The 20801-nt window shown below is 19.5% G+C and overlaps 2 protein-coding genes across 2 annotated transcripts; both read right to left on the reverse strand.

Annotated features, from left to right (window-relative positions):
• Positions 1–943: 943 nt before the first annotated feature.
• SRAE_2000395100 (Hypothetical protein) lies at positions 944–1624 on the reverse strand (the record flags this gene model as incomplete). The annotated part of the gene is made up of 2 exons (XM_024642762.1): positions 944–1308; positions 1351–1624. 2 exons carry the CDS (start codon positions 1622–1624, stop codon positions 944–946), a joined length of 639 nt encoding a protein of 212 aa, XP_024508501.1.
• Positions 1625–2085: 461 nt separating this feature from the next.
• On the reverse strand, positions 2086–19406 carry SRAE_2000395200 (Dbl homology (DH) domain and CRAL-TRIO domain and Pleckstrin homology-like domain-containing protein; the record flags this gene model as incomplete). The annotated part of the gene is made up of 14 exons (XM_024642764.1): positions 2086–3444; positions 3500–3634; positions 4726–5414; positions 10179–10323; positions 11172–11378; positions 13347–13547; positions 13602–13721; positions 15200–15439; positions 15546–15695; positions 16220–16447; positions 17509–17792; positions 18663–18943; positions 19034–19257; positions 19314–19406. 14 exons carry the CDS (start codon positions 19404–19406, stop codon positions 2086–2088), a joined length of 4356 nt encoding a protein of 1451 aa, XP_024508502.1.
• Positions 19407–20801: the final 1395 nt, after the last annotated feature.

A 20801-nucleotide genomic window follows, 5' to 3' on the forward strand; every position in this document is an offset into this window, starting at 1 on the left:
TTAATTATTAATCTATTTACAACTGTGATTTCTTATCAACTTTACAGTATAGCTATTTTTTTTCCTACATGTATTAATAGTTGATGTTTAAGTTCAACTGTAAAATAAGAACAACTAAAATTTCAAGAAATTAGTTATTCATAAAAATTCAGTTATAGTAACATTGAGATAATTTCTCTATTTACATTAAAATTAAAATTGTTTCATTTATTAATCGTTTTTTTTTGTCTTAATTTGTATCAATTAACAAAAATATTTTTATAATTTAATAAGAGTAATGTCATTCAAGAAAAAGTTTTAATTAAAAATATAAAAACTATTTAATTTCATTAATTCTTAACTTTCGCCTTGCATTTTTATTACAAACAATATAATATCCTTGAAAATTGAACCCATAGATAAAATGAATGTAAAAAAAAAACTAGCAAAAATTTTTTCAATAAAGTTTTATTTTAAAACTTTTATGATTAATATCTAAATTTGATAAAATCAATTAATTGAGTATAAACTTATTGTAATCTGATTTTAAAAAAAGTTATACTTATAGTATAAATACTATTTTCTGTATAAAAAAATATCAATTAAAGTTGTAAAAACTGATAAAAATAAAAGTCAATTATAAATTAGATTAAATTAAAATTTATCGTTTTGATTAAAAAGATAAAAAAATTCCTTTCGTTTTTAACAAATTATTTCAGAAACTTGTACAATTTTAAATTAAGGAAATATTTTTAGTTAATGTAAATAGATAAAAAAATATAAAAGAATTATTAACTTTGTAAAATAAAAAATTTATACCATTTATAGTACACAATCATTAAAATAAATACGTTTATTTTTAAGTTATTTTACGTTTCATTATAATACAGCTTCATACATTTATATCAATATGTTAATTATTTAAAAATTATTATAAGTATATTTTTTTGCTAATATTTATATTTTATCCCCAATCATCTAATATCTCTTCAAGTGTAAGTTCATCTTTTGCAGAAACTGTTTTACGTTCCCCTCTGGCAATTTCTTCTTCTCTTAATGTTCTAGCAAATTTAGAAGGTTGTGGTCGTTTACAATCAGTATTAATCTCCTTTTCTGAAATTTTTGTTCCAACTTTTTTAGATGAATTATTATTACTAACTTTTTTATTGACAGATTTTAAAGATTGTAATGGCATAGTTTTTTTTGTATATGAATTTTCAGGTTTAGGTGGTTTGAATAACCATTTCTGATTTATTCCACAACTTTTTTGACCACCAGCTCCAACTGTCTTTATATCTTCAATTGATGGTTCCCAGTCATCAATGATATCTTCAAATGTTGGGTGATTGTCTTTTTTGGTAAAAACATTACCTTTAGCAATTTCTTCTTCTTTTTTTGTTCTTGTAATTTCAACTGGTTGGATAATTTCAGGTTTCATTGATGTACATGTTGGTAGTCTAACAGCTGTAATTTCATTAGCAACTTTTTTATTATGAGCACCAAAAAGATTTGCAGTTTTTTGAACTGATACAGTATTTGTTTGACTGAAAAGTTTTTTACAACTTGAAGTACATTGAATAGTAAAATATAAAATAATATTCGTAAATAATGTTAAAAAAAATATTTGAGTCAAAAAAAAAATCATTTATTATATAATATTTTCTATAGTCATAATTATTATATATTTATAAAAGAAAAAATAAATTTTTAATATTAAAATTTTTTTTTATATTATAATTATATAAATTTATAATATTTATTTTAGATATGACAATACAATTTAAAAGAGGAAAATATAATTATAGTAAAAATTTATTTTATCAACAATTTTAACTATAAAAATTAAATAATTTTATTCACAATGTAAAAATTAATCGTTAATATTTCTATGATAATCAAAGTTAATTTTTATTTACAAATAATTTACAAATAATCAATACATAGTAAAAAAAATATACAATATAAGAAAAGTAATGCTAAATAAAAAATATGTTTTCTAATAATAAACTATTATATTAATAATGACACGCAAGTTAACCGGAGATGAGATACTTTTTTTTAATGAATAAATAGCTTTTTAGTGTAGTTAATTAAATATTATTTTTTTTAACAAGCTGCTGAAACACAATCAGCTGACTCAGATACAACAATACCTCCATTCATTGTTTGTAATTGGCCCTCTGATATTGAACGGGCATCAAGAATTTTTGAATTATTTGAAGATATTTCATTTTCTTGTTCTGTTGAAGGTACCATAATAGTTGTAACATGATTACTTGCTGATGAATTGTTATCAACTATATCTCTGCTATCAAATAACTCATCTTCATTAGACTCATCAATTGAAGCTATACTACTTCGATTACCATTTGGATCAATTGCAAATATTCCTTCTTCCGAACTAACTTTACTTGATGCAGTAGAATCTACTGATGTCCATGATTGTGGTCTTCCATTTCTTTGAATACCTTTACCATCAAAATCGTCATTTTGAATTTTATTATCATTTATATGACATTCTTCTATTGATACTCTTTGAGTATCTGTAACTTTATTTTCATGAACTATTTGAAGGAATTTTCCTATACGTTGAATCCATTTCATTCTACTATGATCATCAAGGATTGTAATGGCGAATCCTTCATTTTTACTATTATCCCATATCTCAAATTTATCAGAACCAGCTTTACTAAATTCTGAAAAACCTAGTATCTTTAAAGGAATCAACAATTTAAATTCATAATACTCTGAATCAAGAGTTATTGGTTGATTTCTTTTTTTACATAAAACAACACCATGATCAAATAAAAGTATGAAACGTCGTTGTGATTTACCAAATCGGTGATTTTTCTTTTTAAATGACATAACTTCGCATTCAGTATGGAGGCGTAGGCAACCCAAAAGACTAAGATCACCATTAAAACCAGAGATTCTCAATTGTTGCATGTCAGCATTTAACTGTGATAGTAAATCTAACATTGCTGCGATTGCTGTCTCAACCTCAGTACGATAAACAACATCACAATGTCGGCTTAATTCCTTTAAAAGTAATTGATATTTAGTAATTCGTTGTATTGGTTTAAGAAGATAAGCACTTAGTGGTAATAAATGTTTTGCTCTCCTTTGACAATCATTAAAAAATTTTTTTCCCTCTACATATTCACGACGGAAAGTTTCACTTTGTGATTTATTTTGACAATATGGTCTATACAATGATAGAAGATGATTTCTTTCAGATATAAATAAACGGCATATAGTAGGGATATCATTATTTGCAGTCATTAAAGCTGATAAAAATATATTATTATGGTAATCAAGAAGATTTCGAAGATTTCCAAAAATCAAAGAAGATTTTCCTCGTATTGGTAATGGTAAAGTATTAGTATTTTCTAAATTCTCAAATGGTATAATATAATAATCAACAATTGATGCCAATTCACGGACATATGACTGTTCAGTTGACATCTAAAAAAATAATAAAAGAAATAAAATAAAATTCTTTAAATAAAAAAAAATTTACCAATTCAGCTAAGACAAAACTTGCTATGCCATTTGTATCTCGATGATTCTCTGTCTCCAAACTAAAATTAGTTGTTGATGGCATATCTTCAACTACTGTGCACTGTTGAAAATCGTTAACAATTTCAATATCTTTCTGAAAATAAATAAAATTATTATAAGCCACAAAAAAAAAATTTTTTTTTATATCTTTCTCTTTACTTAGTTTTTTTTTCTAATACCTTTCTTAAAAGTTTTGACTAAGGAATCATATATACACAATTCTTGTTAAATATTCTATTTAAATAAAGGTAAAAGCTTATTAGTACTTAAGAAAAAGAATTAAAAAAGAGATTATCATAAATAATATGATCACAAAACTATTCCCTCTTCAAATACATAAAAAAATAAATGTGATTTTAAAATTCTCTTTAAATGAAAAAAAAATATTGTTTTTTTTACTTGTTTACTAATAAAAATTCTAACTTTTTATAAATTTTTATAAGAAACGTAATATTGTATATATTATTTGTTTAAAATAATAATAAACTATTAAATTGTTATATAATTAAAATGCTTCAGTATCATTAATTGTCTTACATTAATCATTCTAAAACAATGAAAACAAAAAGAAAAGTTAGTGTGTAGTAGAAAAAAATATATAGTTATAGAAAAATAAAATTAAATAAAGTTTAGATCTAAGAAGTTTTAAAAGAACGTTCTTGAAAGATCAATGATACTTATAAATTATATATATACATTAATATTATTAATGTAATAAAAATAAGTAAAAAAAAACATTAGACAAAGGTTATTATATATAATATTCATTTTAAAGAATATATATATTTAAAAAAAAATGTTAATTCAATCATAAATGCTAATTGAATAAGGTTAGGTCATCAATTAGAATCTTACAATTACATGCATTTTAAACATTTATAGTACACACGCAACATTCCGATCTTTTTTTTTTTATTATGTATATCTATTATTTTTTGATAGATATATTGTATAAATATTAGGGGTATGTTGTAAAAATTAACATTTTCTTTTAAAAAATAGTCAAAATATAACTAATTGAAATATATATAATATATATATTATATTTTTAAGAAAAAATATTTTAAATTTTGTCATCCCCCCCTCCTCTCCCCTAATATAATGTATAAAATTTTAAAGACGTTAACTAATTATTTTTAAGAAAATAATTAAAATATATATAGAAAGAAATAAAAAATGACATACCATATTATCATAAAAACATTTTTTATCATAGTCATCCTCCTCATCACTAAATTCAATACAAACCTCTTCTGTATACTTCTTTGAATTTTTCTCCTTACTTGTAACAGGATTCATTTTTAATCTTAATGATCTAGTAGATGGTTTTCTTTGAAATAATCCTTGAATAGAATGTGGTACATCTGTTGTCATAAAAGCAGAGACTGCTTTCATATTTCTCCTAGCACGAGACTCTTTTCTTTCCTCTAATTTTATAGCATTACGATACCTTATTCGTGGTTTTATATCATCATTTTCATAAATATCATCTAATCCTTTATTTAATATTATGGTTTCTGTAATATTATTTGTATTACAGGATTGTTTTGTAATAGGATCATCATTATAATCACTATGTTCAGGTGTTGTCATATTACTACTTACTCCTGTAGATGGTCCAGAAGAGGATGATGATATAAATGTATTTTTATCATTTGATGATGTTGAATCAATTTTTGATAAAAATACATCATTTTTATAATCCATTCCATGATCATTATGATTAGTTTTGTTAAATAAAAAAACTCTTTTAGCACGAAATGAGTTAAATAATCGAGGAAGTCTACGTTTCATCTCAAGAATCGTAATATCTTCACTACAAGTAGTGAAATTTTTTTTAACCTCACCAGATATTATGTTTGGAGGAATATTATCTATAGAAATATTATTAATATTAAGAATATTTGACATAATTATATATATATGTAAAAAAAATATAATAATAATAAATAGATTTTTATAGGAAGTTAAAAAAATATATATAAAATTATAGAAAAATTTTTGATTAAAATACATGTTAACAATAGGTGGAGTAACTTTGTATATGTATATATTTATATATATATATATATAAATATTCTTATCCTTCTTTCATATCATTAAAGTGAGGTAAAGATTTTTGTAAGCATAAAAGTTAATATTATCACTATACTATATAATTGTTTTAGTAAATGTAGATAAAAAGATATATTATATAAAAATAACATTTAAAAATAATTGAAGAATGTTGTTATATTTTAAAATTGTTTCTATTATGTTTTGAATTGTTAATTTATCTTAAGTTATAGATAAAAAATTTTTTAACTTATTACAATATTATATTATTATTGTTTTACAGGGATCCTTAATATTATGATAATTATAGTTAAGAGAATATATATATATTTATATATTAATGATAAAGTTATTTAAAAAATGTTATGTGTTAAGCAAGTATCTTTAAATAGTTAATTCTCTTTACTTATTGAATCATTACCAGAAGAGAAGATAATAAATGAGTGAAGGTAGAGATAACAAATAACAATTCAAAAATGTACTTTTAACTAGAATTAATAATTAAAATCAAAGTAAATTTTTAAATATAATCAGTCAAAGATATATATAACTTGATAAAATGATTAATAAAATGGATAAAGGTGATAAAATGACATGAATAATAAAATATGATGAAATACTATGATTCAAGGTACAATATATAAACATACTTAATCACATTTAATTAAAGATCATATATATATAATATTATTATAAAACTGATATTGTTTTAAGATAATATATTATTGTCATAAAATATGTTAAAAATATACACATAAGGTTATTTTAAAAAGAATCACACTTATTTATATATTAATAATATAAATGAAACCAACAATAAAATAATAAATATTTTACTAAACAATAGAAAACACTTCTATTAAAAAATAAAAAAAACAGTATGATGCTCTATAAAATAATTCTAATAGTTATAAAACATATATTAATAATATATATAAAAAGAATTATTTTTACGTGAAGGTTTTTTCATCATATTCAATGTCATAATGAAGAAAATGATAATATATGTTATGATTATTGTGTTTTCACAATCTCATATATAGAAGTTTTATTTATATAATATATATGCCATCTATTGTTTGACAAAAATTAACATAATAAAGAAAGAAAAATTTTAATATTGTTTAGGGGAACATATATTAAAAAGGGAAGTTTGTTATATAATATTTAAATATTACCGGAAGTAAAGAATGTTTTTACTTTAGTTCTTCTATATTATATTAAGTTAAAATAAATGAGGACAAATAGATAACGTGTAAGATTAATATAATTTTTGCATGTTAAATACTAAAATCCAGTTGAAACATATTGTACTTAAAAATACATTTTAATTAGTAATCTTAATATTTGTTTGTTATATAATTTTCAATACAAACAGATTGTAATTTAAAAATTAATAAATAAAGCAGTTTCTTTTTTATGTAATTTATCCCTAAAAGTTATAATAAAACATTTACGTTTTAACAGTATCTTTGTATTATTTTATTAATGAAAGTGAAATAATGATTAAAATGTTATAAAATAAATAAGTTATATAAAAAAAAAAACTAGATCTAATCAGATAATATTATAAAATAAAATATATATATTTATTTCTCCCTCCATTTTAATGCCGTTCTAATTTTAAAAAAAAAAGAAGACATAAATAAAAATTTGTTTGAAGGTCATTGAAATCATAGTATAACTTTTACAAGTGAGAATTTTATGACAAATTGTGGTATTTTTTTTTGGTATAATAAAATATAAAATTCTTATATGCCATAATTTATGAATACCTCCTTATATAAAGACATGAGAATCATACATAATTATTAATACAAAAAAAAAAAGATAATTTTTTTTTTCCTACAATATTTATAGTTTGTTATGAGAAAGAAAATTAAATAAAATATAACATCTTTTTAAATATTATAAAATATTTATAAAAAATCTTTTTATTTTTATAAAATAGTAATAGAAATATATTATGAATAGTATGAGAAAGTAATGTTAAGGAAAAGTTTAAAGTTGTTAAGAATATCAAAATATACTTTAAATAAATAAATATATATGTATAGTTTCATTAAACATAGTTTTTTTTTTTTTAAATAACTTTAAACCTAGTATGGAAAGTAACGAAAATGAGGATGATAAATTATTTTTTTTATGAGTATATAGTTGTATAATAAGTTATAAAATGTGTTTTTCACTTTTCAAAAATATTTGATATTTTGTATGAATATATAAATAGAAAAACATTACTTACCAAAATCTCAAGTGAATTTTTATTAGTTTAATGGCAATAACTGTTAAAAGGATATGTGTTATTTAAATTTTTATTGTCTTATTAAAATTAGTATTATTATAGTTAAGAAATAAGATATGATAAAGTAGCTTAAATTATTTATTCTTATTTTGGTAATTCATGATATTTAAACAGAGATAAACAAAAAGAAATATCATAATAATTTATAAAATAAATTTTTATTTTTAATTGGATTTGATTGTCATTTAGAGAAATAAATCATTAAAAAGATTAAAATGTAGAATGATAAAGAAGTTAATGATAATTAAAGACAATTTTGTTAAAAATATTTATTAATATCATTAAAATGTGGTAAATCTTATAAAATATATAATTTTTGAACAATCAAAAGCCATAAATCTATTTTACGCCTTCATCAGTAAATTTTCTTTAAGAAAAATATATATATTAAGATAGTAGTAGTTTTTAGATAGGGTATAATAATTTATTTATCATGACAAAAATATAGTACCATAAATGGTAATAAAAATTTATATAATAAAATAATTTTATATTAAGATGATTTTGACGGTCATCTTCAAAACTATCAATTAACCTTTATTAAGAAATTTTAAACTATTTTATAATATTATATATATATAAGAAAAATTATATCATAATAAAAGAATAAATTACAAATAAATAATAAAAGATCATTTATAACTATATCAAAAATATTTCCCTCCACCTAAATATATATATATATATATTTTGTTTAAATGTTATAATAAAAAGTTCATCATTTATAAAAGTATAATAGGATAAAAATATATTTATTATAATAGATTCTAAGGATAATATATATATATATATAATATAGAAATATTTTTGTAATAAAATAATAATAATAATAATAATTTAAATAAAATATATTTATAAGAAAATAACTTATTATTAATACTTCTGGTTTGGTGAGGTATTAAAAAAAGAAACAACTTATTATCAAGATTAATTTTTAAAGAGTTAATTTTTTAAATTGACAGAAGCTTGTTTTGATATATCTTAACAGTCTACCTAATATTAAATATTTAAAGAGACACCCTGATTATTATCATTTTTGTAAAAGAAATGTTTAATAGTGTGATAGTAATAATAATAATAATAAAAATATTAATCGTAAAATAGAATTATATATATTATAATAAGTACAATTGGCTATTAGTTTATTGATAAGTGATATATAGGTAACTGATCAAGTGTTCCTTTTTATTATTACAAGAACCATGCTTGTTAATCATTTTATAGGTAGTAGTAAATGATAATAGAGTAAAAAGAAAATGAATAATGATAAAGAGTGATTTGAAGAATGATTAGAAAATATACAAATATATGCATATAATATTTATATAATTACAGTATTTGTTGAGATAAATATTTTGTTGTTATAAATATATATGGGAAAATAAAATAAATATTTTTATTAGTTGTTAGCTATAAAAGTTACAAAGATGAAAAAGAGTAGAATACAATTTAAAAGACCATCATTTTAACTATCATATTTTATACCCTAACTATCAAAGATCTGTTTTTAATTATTGTTTCACTCTATCATTTCCCTTAAATAGCCATTTGATAGTGAGGTTAATTTTAACAACAAGTAGCTGATAAAGATTAATGAGAAATATTAAGTGGTTCTTGATGATAGGAACAATAGTTTTGATGGTAAGGGTCAAAAGAATTATTTAGAAATATAGTTATATAAAATACATTTATAATGTATCATAAATAATTTTAATAATAGCTTTTTAAGAAGTTTAATAATTTGAACTATTTTATATTTGTTATTTAACAATGTTTTAAAAAAAAAAAAAATTTTTTTTTTACAGAAATAAATATATAAATATTATAATCATCAAAAGAATGCAAAATATTTACTAGGAATAAAGTTTTATTTGTATTTCAAAGAAAAACCGTTTTATAAAAGTGTTTTGAAGTAATCTTCTAAATACTTTTCCTTTTTCAATATAGCATGACTGTGAATGATAAAGATGAGAATGATGAAAAGAAAGTATTATTTAACCATTCTATTGGTAATCATTAATGATGCATATATAAAAGAATCTTACAAATAAAGTAGTCATTCATTAAATAATAAAGTCCTATCAAAATTACTTGCAAAAATAATTAATTAACGTCTTTAAATGTGATATTTTTAGTAATCACTAACCATTTTTTATATTTTTATATTTTTTTTTAAATTTTAATACAATGAATTATTTAGTAAAGATCAAAAAAATGAAAAGTTTATGATTAAAAAAACGTACCTCTGATGAAATTATTTTATCACCATCAAATTTACTAAATTCTTTAGCAGGAGTTGAAGGTAATGATTTTTCTGGAGAAACAATTTGAACTGGTTTCTTTATTTCACGCTCAGTATATTTAAGTAAAGCATCTCTCCTTGCTACACCCATCCTTCTTATATCATCTATTCTTTCAGCAACCTATAAATAATTAATAACATCATTGTTTATTTTAAAAAAAAAAATTTTTTTTTCCTTTTAAATATTAAAAAAAAAAAGAAACATTTGTCTTAATTTTTTTTTATTTAAAAAAAAAAATTTAATAAATTAGTTTGTACTTATAAAAAATATTTTAACAAAAGAAAAAATAATTTGTTACTGTCCTTGGCATCTATAAATACGCATCTAATTGTGTAGAATTATTTTTTACATTTCTATCTCTTACTCTCTCTCTCTCTCATTCTTTGTTATTAACTTTATCTCATTAGAAAGAATCCAATATGTGTAAAAAAAAAACTACTTTACTTATCCTGTTTTTGAATATATTGGAGGTTAAATGTAACCTCTATTATTATTATTATGAACAGAAAAAGTATTATATCCATTGTCTATTCTATAATACCTACTTTACTTTTATACTATCATCAATGCAATCCTAACTATAAAAAAAATGAGGGAAACTTTATGATTAAAAAGAAAAATAGGATTCAAAAATTTTTTAATTAAATTATCAAAAAAAAATCATCTAAAAAATTATATATATATATCTATTTTTTAACTAAATAATAATATATAAATCAAATAGTAAAAAAAAATATATAAAATTTCTTAATGTTACTTTTAAAAAAAAAAAAGATCAAATAAAATACATTTTTGTGTTAATGAAAAATAAAACACAATAAGATATATGTACAAATATATATATAAATAAAAATAATCTTCAAAATAAGACAAATATTTAAGTGTTCAAATTATTAAATAGATAAATATAGTATAATAATAATAATAATAATAATAATTTATTACCAATAAAAGTATATTTTTCTTACCTGAGCTAAAAGTGTACTCGTTTCAGTGGTTGTTAATAGTATTAAACTATTCATTGTCTGTTTAGCATTAAAAGGTTCTAGTTGTAATTTGGATCCTTCCATTAAAAATTCATCCATTTTAGAAATTGTTGTTGAAATTGATGTTGGATTGATATCTATTGGAATATTTGATAAAAGTTGAACTCCGGCTTTACACCATTTATTAGCCTATAAAAAAAATATATTATATTATTATTATATAAATAGATTATTTTTGTTGTAAAAAAAGATTTGTGATGATTAATAATGTTATAAAGTAAATAAATAATTAATAATTTAATAATTCTTATTCTTTAAATGGTAACAATAAGTAAACTTTTGTAAGATAAAAGTAATTTGTTTTAAAGCTTAACTAATGTTTCTTTATTATTATTTTTTTTTTTCAATATATAATGTGTTAAATGTAACTAATGGGTCAAGTATCCTTTAAATGTACTTTATAGATATATATATATATATGGTACCATACTAGAAAATGTGTCAGATGGTTGATAATATGAACTTTAAATATGAATAAATACGCCACATCACTATAGATTTCGTTTTTAGAAGCGGCTTTTTAATAAAAGAAGAAGAATGAAACATTTGTTTCTTCTTTAAATGTATCACTTCATTTATTAATATTGAATTTTTTTTTATCTATATAATTTTAAGAAAAAAGATAAATCAACTAATCAAATTTTCCAGATGGAGAATTATGATATCTCAACTACTAAATAATATTAACCAAATGTTAATTTTAAATGTAATGTTATCACCTATTCATGTTTAATTTTTATTAGTTTATGGTAACTTATACATTAAAGTGTCATAAACCAATTAAATTACTCAATCATCTGGACAATAAATAAAATAAAATTACCTAAAAAAAAATTATATTGAAAAAAAAAAAATAATTTTTAAATAATAATATCAAAGTTAATTAATCAAATTTTATTTTAATACTTTTAATAAAAAAAAAAAATTATAGTTATTAAATATTAAGCGAGAATTTATTGTATAATAGCCTTCAAAATATGTCAAAAAGAATTATAGATAAGATTTTATATAAAAGTTTTATATAAAAACTAAATTTGATTTTAAAATAGTATAACAAAATTTTATATTATGATAATAAATGGATGTTTATCAAAAGTTATAGCAAGTGAATAAATAGCTATAAAAATGTTTATACATTTGATTGTTAACAGGAGATAATATATAAACTATTATATTTATATAGCGGAATTCTTTTTATATTATATTGTAAATTAAGTGTCAAGTAATAATAAAGTTTGTGTGAGTATAAGAAAAAAAGATTAAGTTTAATGATTTTAAATCTTTTTTTTTTAATACTAATATTTCTAACAATGACACATTAAAAAGTAAAATGAGGTACTTGATAATTACAATTTATAACTCTATTAAATTACCAGGTTTTTTGACAGTATAATAAAACACTAAGATTTATATAAGTGATTGCATACTAAGAACAAGATCACAAAATAGTTAATACTTTTATTCATTAATATTATTATATTTTTAAAGTAAATAATAAAAAAAAAATCTTTTTTGATTAAGTATTTTATATTATAGTATATGGTATATAGATTTAAAGATTAGATATATAACATATAAAATTAAAAATATAAATATTTTGATATAAATTAAAACAAATATATTTAGTTGTAGAAATATTAAAAAAAAAGGATAGATATTTAGAATAATATAATAAAATTGTATTATAAAAAAATATTATTGTCAAATAGTATATATGTAATCATCAAGATATTAATAAATGTTAACTGAAGTTTAAATAATTGTACCATTGAAATTTTATCCTTAGGTGTCAAGGTAAATTAAGAGATTTTCAAAGATGATTGATATAATCTTGTTTTAAATATATTTTAAATGAAAAAAAGTTTGTTGCAAATTAAGATAAATAAAAAATATAACTAAATTAGGATAATTAAAAAAGTTTGTTTATATATGTTTCAATGACAAACAACTTTAAAATGTTATTTTTTAAACAATTATCGCTAATTTATAGTATATATTAAAATGTGACATTGATATAAACAAAAAAAAAAGTTCAAAAAGTGTTATATTTATAAACAAAGTTGTAAAAATATTAATGTTTTATTTTTATAAACTAACCTCTGAAATTTGACGATGCATAGTCATGCTTAACTGTAAAACTTCTGCTCTTCTATCTAAAGCTGATTGTAATGCCTCTGCCATCCTTGTTAATTCATCACATTTTGGTAATAAACTTCCACTTAATTCATTATCTTGTAAATGATTATTTATCAATTCATCTCCTTCTTTTCTTAATACTTGTGCTATCTCAACATCCTCCTTAATAATTATATTTAATTAATTAATTAATATTAAAAAAATATAATAACAAACCTTTGCCATTTTAATATATTCTTTATGTTCATTAGCCAAAATTTCTGCTCTCTCAACAGAATCACCTACTTCACGATGTTCCTCTAGATAGATCATGTGTTTAGCAAAATTTGATTGTAACTACAAAAATAAAAAAAAAAATAATGTATAAAAATAAAAATTAAAAGAATACAGTTTAAAAAGTAGTTAGTTAACAAATTATATATTAAGTTGAGACATTTACTTTATCAAAATAACTAAAACCTTTTCATCTTTTTTTTTTAATACATCAAATCTTTATACTAATTGATTATGTAATCTTTCTTTTTAGTTTAATACATGTCAAAAAATATAGTTTCTAATTATTTATACATCAAAAACTAAATATTTTAAAAAAATATAAAAAATTATTAGACATCATTAATCATAAAAAAAAAATTATTTTACAATAAAATATTAAGAATAGTTATTTAAAACAATTACAACTTCTTTATTTAAACAAAAAAAAAAATAATACATAGTAAAATAGGTAAAAATGTAGAAAATAAAAAAAAATTTTTATATACTTATGCTAACAATGTAAAGATAAAAATTTTTATGAAAAATGAATTATTTTATATTTTAACAAAAGATTAAAATATGAATTGAAAATGTGAAGAAATAAAATAAAAATTTAATTAAATATTCTTTTAAATTTATATAATATCAATTTGTCTTTTTTTTTTCTAATACTTTTCAAATATATTTTGTTACAATCTTTTAACAATCCTTTTATAGTTAGAAAAAAAAAAGAAAATTTATACCCTCTATTAAAGGTCATGAATGATTTTAATATAATTTTAAATTCTTCTTTTTTTTTTTTTGTTTGTTAAAGTAGTTATAAAAGATATATATAAAAATAATTATTTGATCTATTTATTATCCTACTTATTATTATTATTCTTATATATTATTTAAATTAATTATAATAAATTTAAAAAAATATCTATATGACATTTAGTTATCTTTTTAATTTATTTTAAAAAAAAAACATTTTTACTAAAAGAATGTATTCAAGAATGTGCTATGTAAAATAGTTAAAAAAAAAAATGGTTGTCTCTAATAATAACAAATTGATCAAATAAATGTAAATTATATGTACATATATTTCAGCAGACATAAATTAATTCTTATATTTTTTTTTTCTAAAGAGAAGGAGTTATTTATTAGAAGGAATATCTTAACAATACATCACATATCTAATAATAATAAACATATAGCATAAATAGTTTAGTTATAAAAGACAAGAATACATCTATTACATTTTCTTGATAGGTGGTTTTAATATAATAATAAGAAATAATAAAGTTGTAATAATGTTTTCATTAATAATAATAAAATAAAAGTTTAAAAGAAAAAATTTTTAAAATTTTATTTTTATAATATTTTACATTATTTTAAAGTTCATTTCTTTTTCACACATTAATAAAATGATAAAAATGTAAAAGATTTTTACATAGTTATATATAACTTATATTCTTTTGTTATAATGAAAAGATTATCTTTTTTGTAAATATTTATACATTAAAAAAAAAAATAAATTTTTTACCTAATCTAAATATATATATTTTAATACTTACTTTTCGAAATCGTTCCTCAAATCTTCTCTGTTGAAGGCAGTTAGTGAGGCGTTGGCGATGTTTCTCCCAAAAAGTATCAAAACTACGTTCTGTTTCCTCTAATTGAACTAACATCCTTTCGACAGCCGTCACATTATGGTAACGAGTTGGTGATAATTCATCGGCATGAGGTTTCTCCTCAGCCTGTCTTATATGACGTAATAATGTTAAACCTTTTCTTATAGCAATTCGAAAATCTTCCTTTAAAAATATAATGTCAAAACAAATTATTGATAAAGAGAAAAAAAAAATTTTTTTTTTATAATTTAATTTAATTTAAAATAAAGATAAATATTATATTACTTACTTTTATCGCATCTCTATCACCACTTTGTATTTGTAAGATTCTTTCAGTTGTATCAACATCATTTGGAAGCTCAGTTTCACGAAGACATTTTGCAAAATTTGATAAAGATTCAGCAATAACAGAGGCAGATGACTTCATTCGTTCAATATCCTATTAAAAAACAAAAGTTATAATTATTTTATTTATTAATATTTTAAGATAATATATATATATTTATAAATATATCTATTTATAATATTATTTATTATCAAAAATATTTTTTCTAATCTAATAATAGATATCTTTTTTTTTTTATTATTTTTATATTATATTTCATTTTTGAATATTTCTTTGTAATAAGTATATATTTTTACATATTAATAATTTTATAATATATAATGAGGAAAAAAAAAAAATTTTAATAATCTTTCAAGAAATGTTTCTTTTAATGTCAATCAAAGTAAGATGATATAAAATAAAATTCTAGTTACATTAAAGTATGATAAAATATTTTTGTCTAGTTTACCAGAATATTAAAATAAAAATAAGTCAATATATAAATAATAGTAGATACACTATTATATAATTATAAGTGTAATTTTGATATATTTATAAATATTTAAATTATTATAAAATTAAAATTTTATTTTTTTTTTAAATATTTATAAATTTCTTTAAATTTAAAGTAAACTAACCATTCTATGATCAATCCATTCTTTATGATTATATTTTAATTCACCACCAACATCCATTGTTAGCCTTTCTGGACCAATATATTCACCTAATTCTGTTACACTTTGACATATAACAACTTTATATTTTGTAGAATCAAAAAAATTTCTATATCCAACCTCTAATGCACGTTGAAAGACACCTTCAGGTTTTAGAAGAAATATTAAGCGTATTGGTTCAGGAAAGTAATTCTTAAAAAAAAAAAATGAAAGTTATAAGTAAAAATGTAATCAGTAAAAAGATAAATAAATTTATAAAATTGTATATTTGATATATTTGATAAAATATTTTAAAAGTATTGTTTTGGAATATTTTAGAAATAGGAGGAAACACTTCAAATTTTGTTTACATTATAAACAATATACTTCTTATTTTAAAAATTAGATATCCTTTCTTGGTTTTTATTTAATGTGATAAGATAACAGTTATGTAGTATTTTGGGGTGTGATACAAATAAAGGAATGAACAATTAAAAACTGATATATGAGTAAAAGTTTCAAATTATACTCTTATTATTTTGAATAAAATATTATTATGTATTTATTCCTAAAGTTAAGATTATCATACATTTTATAAAAATAATAGAGGGAAAAATATAAATAAAGAATAAATTTTTTTTTTCCATTTTTAAATATTATAAAGAGTATAATAAAATAGAGTGATTGTTATATAGTTTTTTCAATAAAAATTGAATGACCAGTATCATCGACAAAGAAAATCTTTTAAAATAAAAAGAAACAATTTTTCTTTTTTTTTGTTATAATATATTGTGTAAACCAAAATTTTGTATAACAAAATTATTGTTTTCTTATTAAAAAAAGAGTTATTTCATATAAAATAATTTTTAAAATGATACCTCAAAATAAATTTAGAGAAATAGATATATATATATATATACCAATTTATAAAATATAATTTATGATAATTTATTAGGTGTTTAAAAATATTTTTATGAATAAATATGAAAGTAAATTATATTTGATGTAAAATGATTGATAAGATGAATGTAATGATCAAACATTTAAAAATGAACCATTTTTAAATAGGAAAAATAAAAAGTATAATTGTATGCTTAAATTGTTAACTATAAAAATTTAATTAAATGATTAATTTTATAAAGAGAAAGAGGAAAATTGGAATTTAATATAATTCCACAATCTGATTAAATAATAATAGTTAATGAAATTAAGTCTTTTTACAAGAATATATATATATATATATATAATTGTGTATGAGAAATATAAAAACTTACCATTAAATAAGAAAATAATATCCTCAATGAAGACCATTTATCATTTCTTCTATCAATAATTAAAACAAACCCTTTTTGTGTATCTTCTAATAATGGTACTTGAAATAAGTATGTTATCAATAAATGATATTGTTCAAATGTTATTTGACTTCTAGCATCAGGAAATGTTAATATTGGATGACCTTCTCTTGTGGATGATCCAGAAATAAAGGCAAAATTTGTACTAAGAATTTCTTCAACCTCCGTCACCTGAACTTTTTGCTTACCAACCGTCATTTGAGCTTCTAAAAAAAAAAATTAAAATAAATAACTATTTTTATAATGTAAACAATAAAAATATGTATTTTTTTTTTTGGTATATTAAAAAATATATTTAAAAAAAATTAATATGGGTAAAATAGAGTTATCTTATATATGTATAGAGATACTATTTAAAAGATTATTTTATATCAAAAGAACTTCAATATTTTGTTTAAAAAACTGGTTTAATGGTAAGCAAAAAAGATATATATCCTTTATAATAGTTGGTTTTAAGGTTAAAATATTGTTAAGAAAACAATATAAAATAGACATTATTTATTTTTATTTTAACATTTAAATAATGTTATTTTTAATACTTAAAAAAAATAAAATATATGGAATGAGATAATATAATCAGATAATATATTGATTATTTTATCTCTCTTTTTATTTACAGTTATCATAAACACCTGGTTTTGGATATAGCTTTATATAGTTAAACAAAAGCTTTTTATAATTTGCCTTTTTGTAGATAATATAAAAAGGTGACCTTACTATTTTCTCCTAAAATAACAGTTCAAATAGGTCATTATTATATGGTTGTTATGATATATATATATATATATGAAAAGTTTTTCTATTTAAAATGACATGGACAATATGGTAAATTAAGTTTTATAAATAATAATAATAATCATGTTAACCTCCTCAATAAATAAATATATATTATATCAAATATATTATATAAATATATATATATTTGATTGGATATAGGTGGCAATAATTATTATCAATAATAACTAAAATCTAGAATTTTCATTCCATTTTTAATTGTTTATGAGAAAATAGTAAACTCATAATATATAATATAAGGACAAGAAATAAAAAAAAAGAAAATAAATATATAAACATACCCCAATCATTGGAGTTATCTTCATCTTCTGGAGTTAATGACTCAGCTAACAACCATCCAGTTCCATAATAAGAAGATGTAAGTAATGTATTTTTATTTCTACTATCAGGTGACATATAAAAGCTTTTTTCATTAACTGTACTTTTGTAACCAGAATCATCTAAAAATGAAGCTTGTCCTAAGGTATTTTTAAAGATTGTTAGATCAAATGACAAGTCATAATTATAAAGGCCTCCTTTCTTATTATTGTATTTTTCATTTTTTTTTGGTCCATTGTAACAACTATAATGGGGAAAATTGTTTATTTAATAATAAATGTAGTATATTTTTTTTTATTATAAAATTATTAATTCAATTATAGCAAAAACATACTCAAGATCAATTTTTGAGGGTCTTATATGTTTTTCTTGATTATATTCTCTAGGTGTATAATAGGTATTTTTACAATATTCTTCTGAATCCTCAAAACTTTTTGTTAATGATGTTGGTAATTGAAAAATTGAAGTATCATTCTCTCTACAATACCCTGTACAATCATCATCGAAATTTGATTGATAATAAGAAGATTTCACACGTCCTGAAGATCCACTAATATTCTTTAAAAAAAAATTTTTTTTATTATAAATTATATTATAAAAAAAAGAAATCTTACCTGAAAACATTGGTTTTTTGCTACAAAAAAAGGATTCTCCATTCTTTTTCTATCATTTTTGTTACTTTTAAGTGAATTAAATGTTGAAGGCATTCCTTTTAATAGGAATATACATAAAAAAGTTTTAATAGAATATTATATTTTTATCTTTTATGCTTCTAAAATAATAATAATAATATTTATACTTTAAATTATAATATTATAAAAAAATAATTAAATATGTAGGCTAAAAATATACAGCATTAAATATTAATAAAATGAAAATGGAATTCAATATATATTTATGCTTATACATATTTCTTTATATAATTATAAAAAGTTATAGTCAAAAAGGGAAATAAAGAATTTTTTTTTCTTACTCTCAGGAAAAATAATTTTTTAATAACCAATTGTTTATTTACCACTATTTTAAAAAAAGGAAATTGGATTTTTATAATATATGAAACTAGAAAATATTTTTATATCACTCTTAAATATCATCATAACTTTTCTTTTTAATTTTTTTTTTCAGCATGTTTAAGTAAGTAAAATTGGTATTGGTATCAAAAATATTATAAGAATATAAATATTATACAAGAATAAATTTTAAATTTGTATTATAATTGAAAAGATATAAATTGAAACCAATGAATATTTATTAGATAGGCATTTCTAAATAGGATATATTGATTTAAAAGTGGTTAAATTTTAAAGAATGCTTGTTGATAAATAATTAAGCGCTTTTAAAGTTACAAAGAGATATAAAAGATTGTTGTTGGTAAATTAAATGATAATATATAGAGCGTAAGAAAATTATTTTATTACTTCTTCAACAAATTTATTAGAAGAATATATGTATATTTAATGAAAGTAAAAACTGGAGAACGTTAATTGCGTTAAAGTTGATTATTATGTTATCTTGTAATGGCGTGTAAATATTGTTTATTTTTATTTCATGTAAAAATAGAATTTATAAAATTTTGTAACTTGTATAATTGAAATAACAAAAAGAATGTTATCATGATTGATAATACTCTAAGCATATACTTATTTGATTGATAGAAAACAAAAAGATGTTTGGAGATATGGGGAATCGAACCCCAGCCCTCTCCCATGCTAAGGGAGCGCTCTACCCCTGAGCTATATCCCCAGGCGATGGTGCATATATATTTTTTGACCAAATTACAAAAATACATATATCATAATAATAAAAATAATGTTAAAATAGTTAATATTCTACTACATAAATATAAATATTTTAAAATTAAGGAATAATTAATAATATTAATGTAAATTTTATAAGAACTAATTACTTAATTGTATCTAAAAAAAAAAATAAATTATAAAAATAGTGACAAAATATAATTTTCTAAAATAAAATTATGTTAAAAAGATTAAAGAATATATTATAAATTATTCATGCTTCATAAATTCTTAAGAATCCTTGTAAAAATATAAAGAAATGAAAAATAAGGTTACTATTATTAATAGCTGTTGTAAATAGATTAT

The sequence above is a fragment of the Strongyloides ratti genome, assembly GCF_001040885.1.
Source record: "Strongyloides ratti genome assembly S_ratti_ED321, chromosome : 2".
In the NCBI taxonomy this organism is placed as follows: Eukaryota; Metazoa; Nematoda; class Chromadorea; order Rhabditida; family Strongyloididae; genus Strongyloides; species Strongyloides ratti.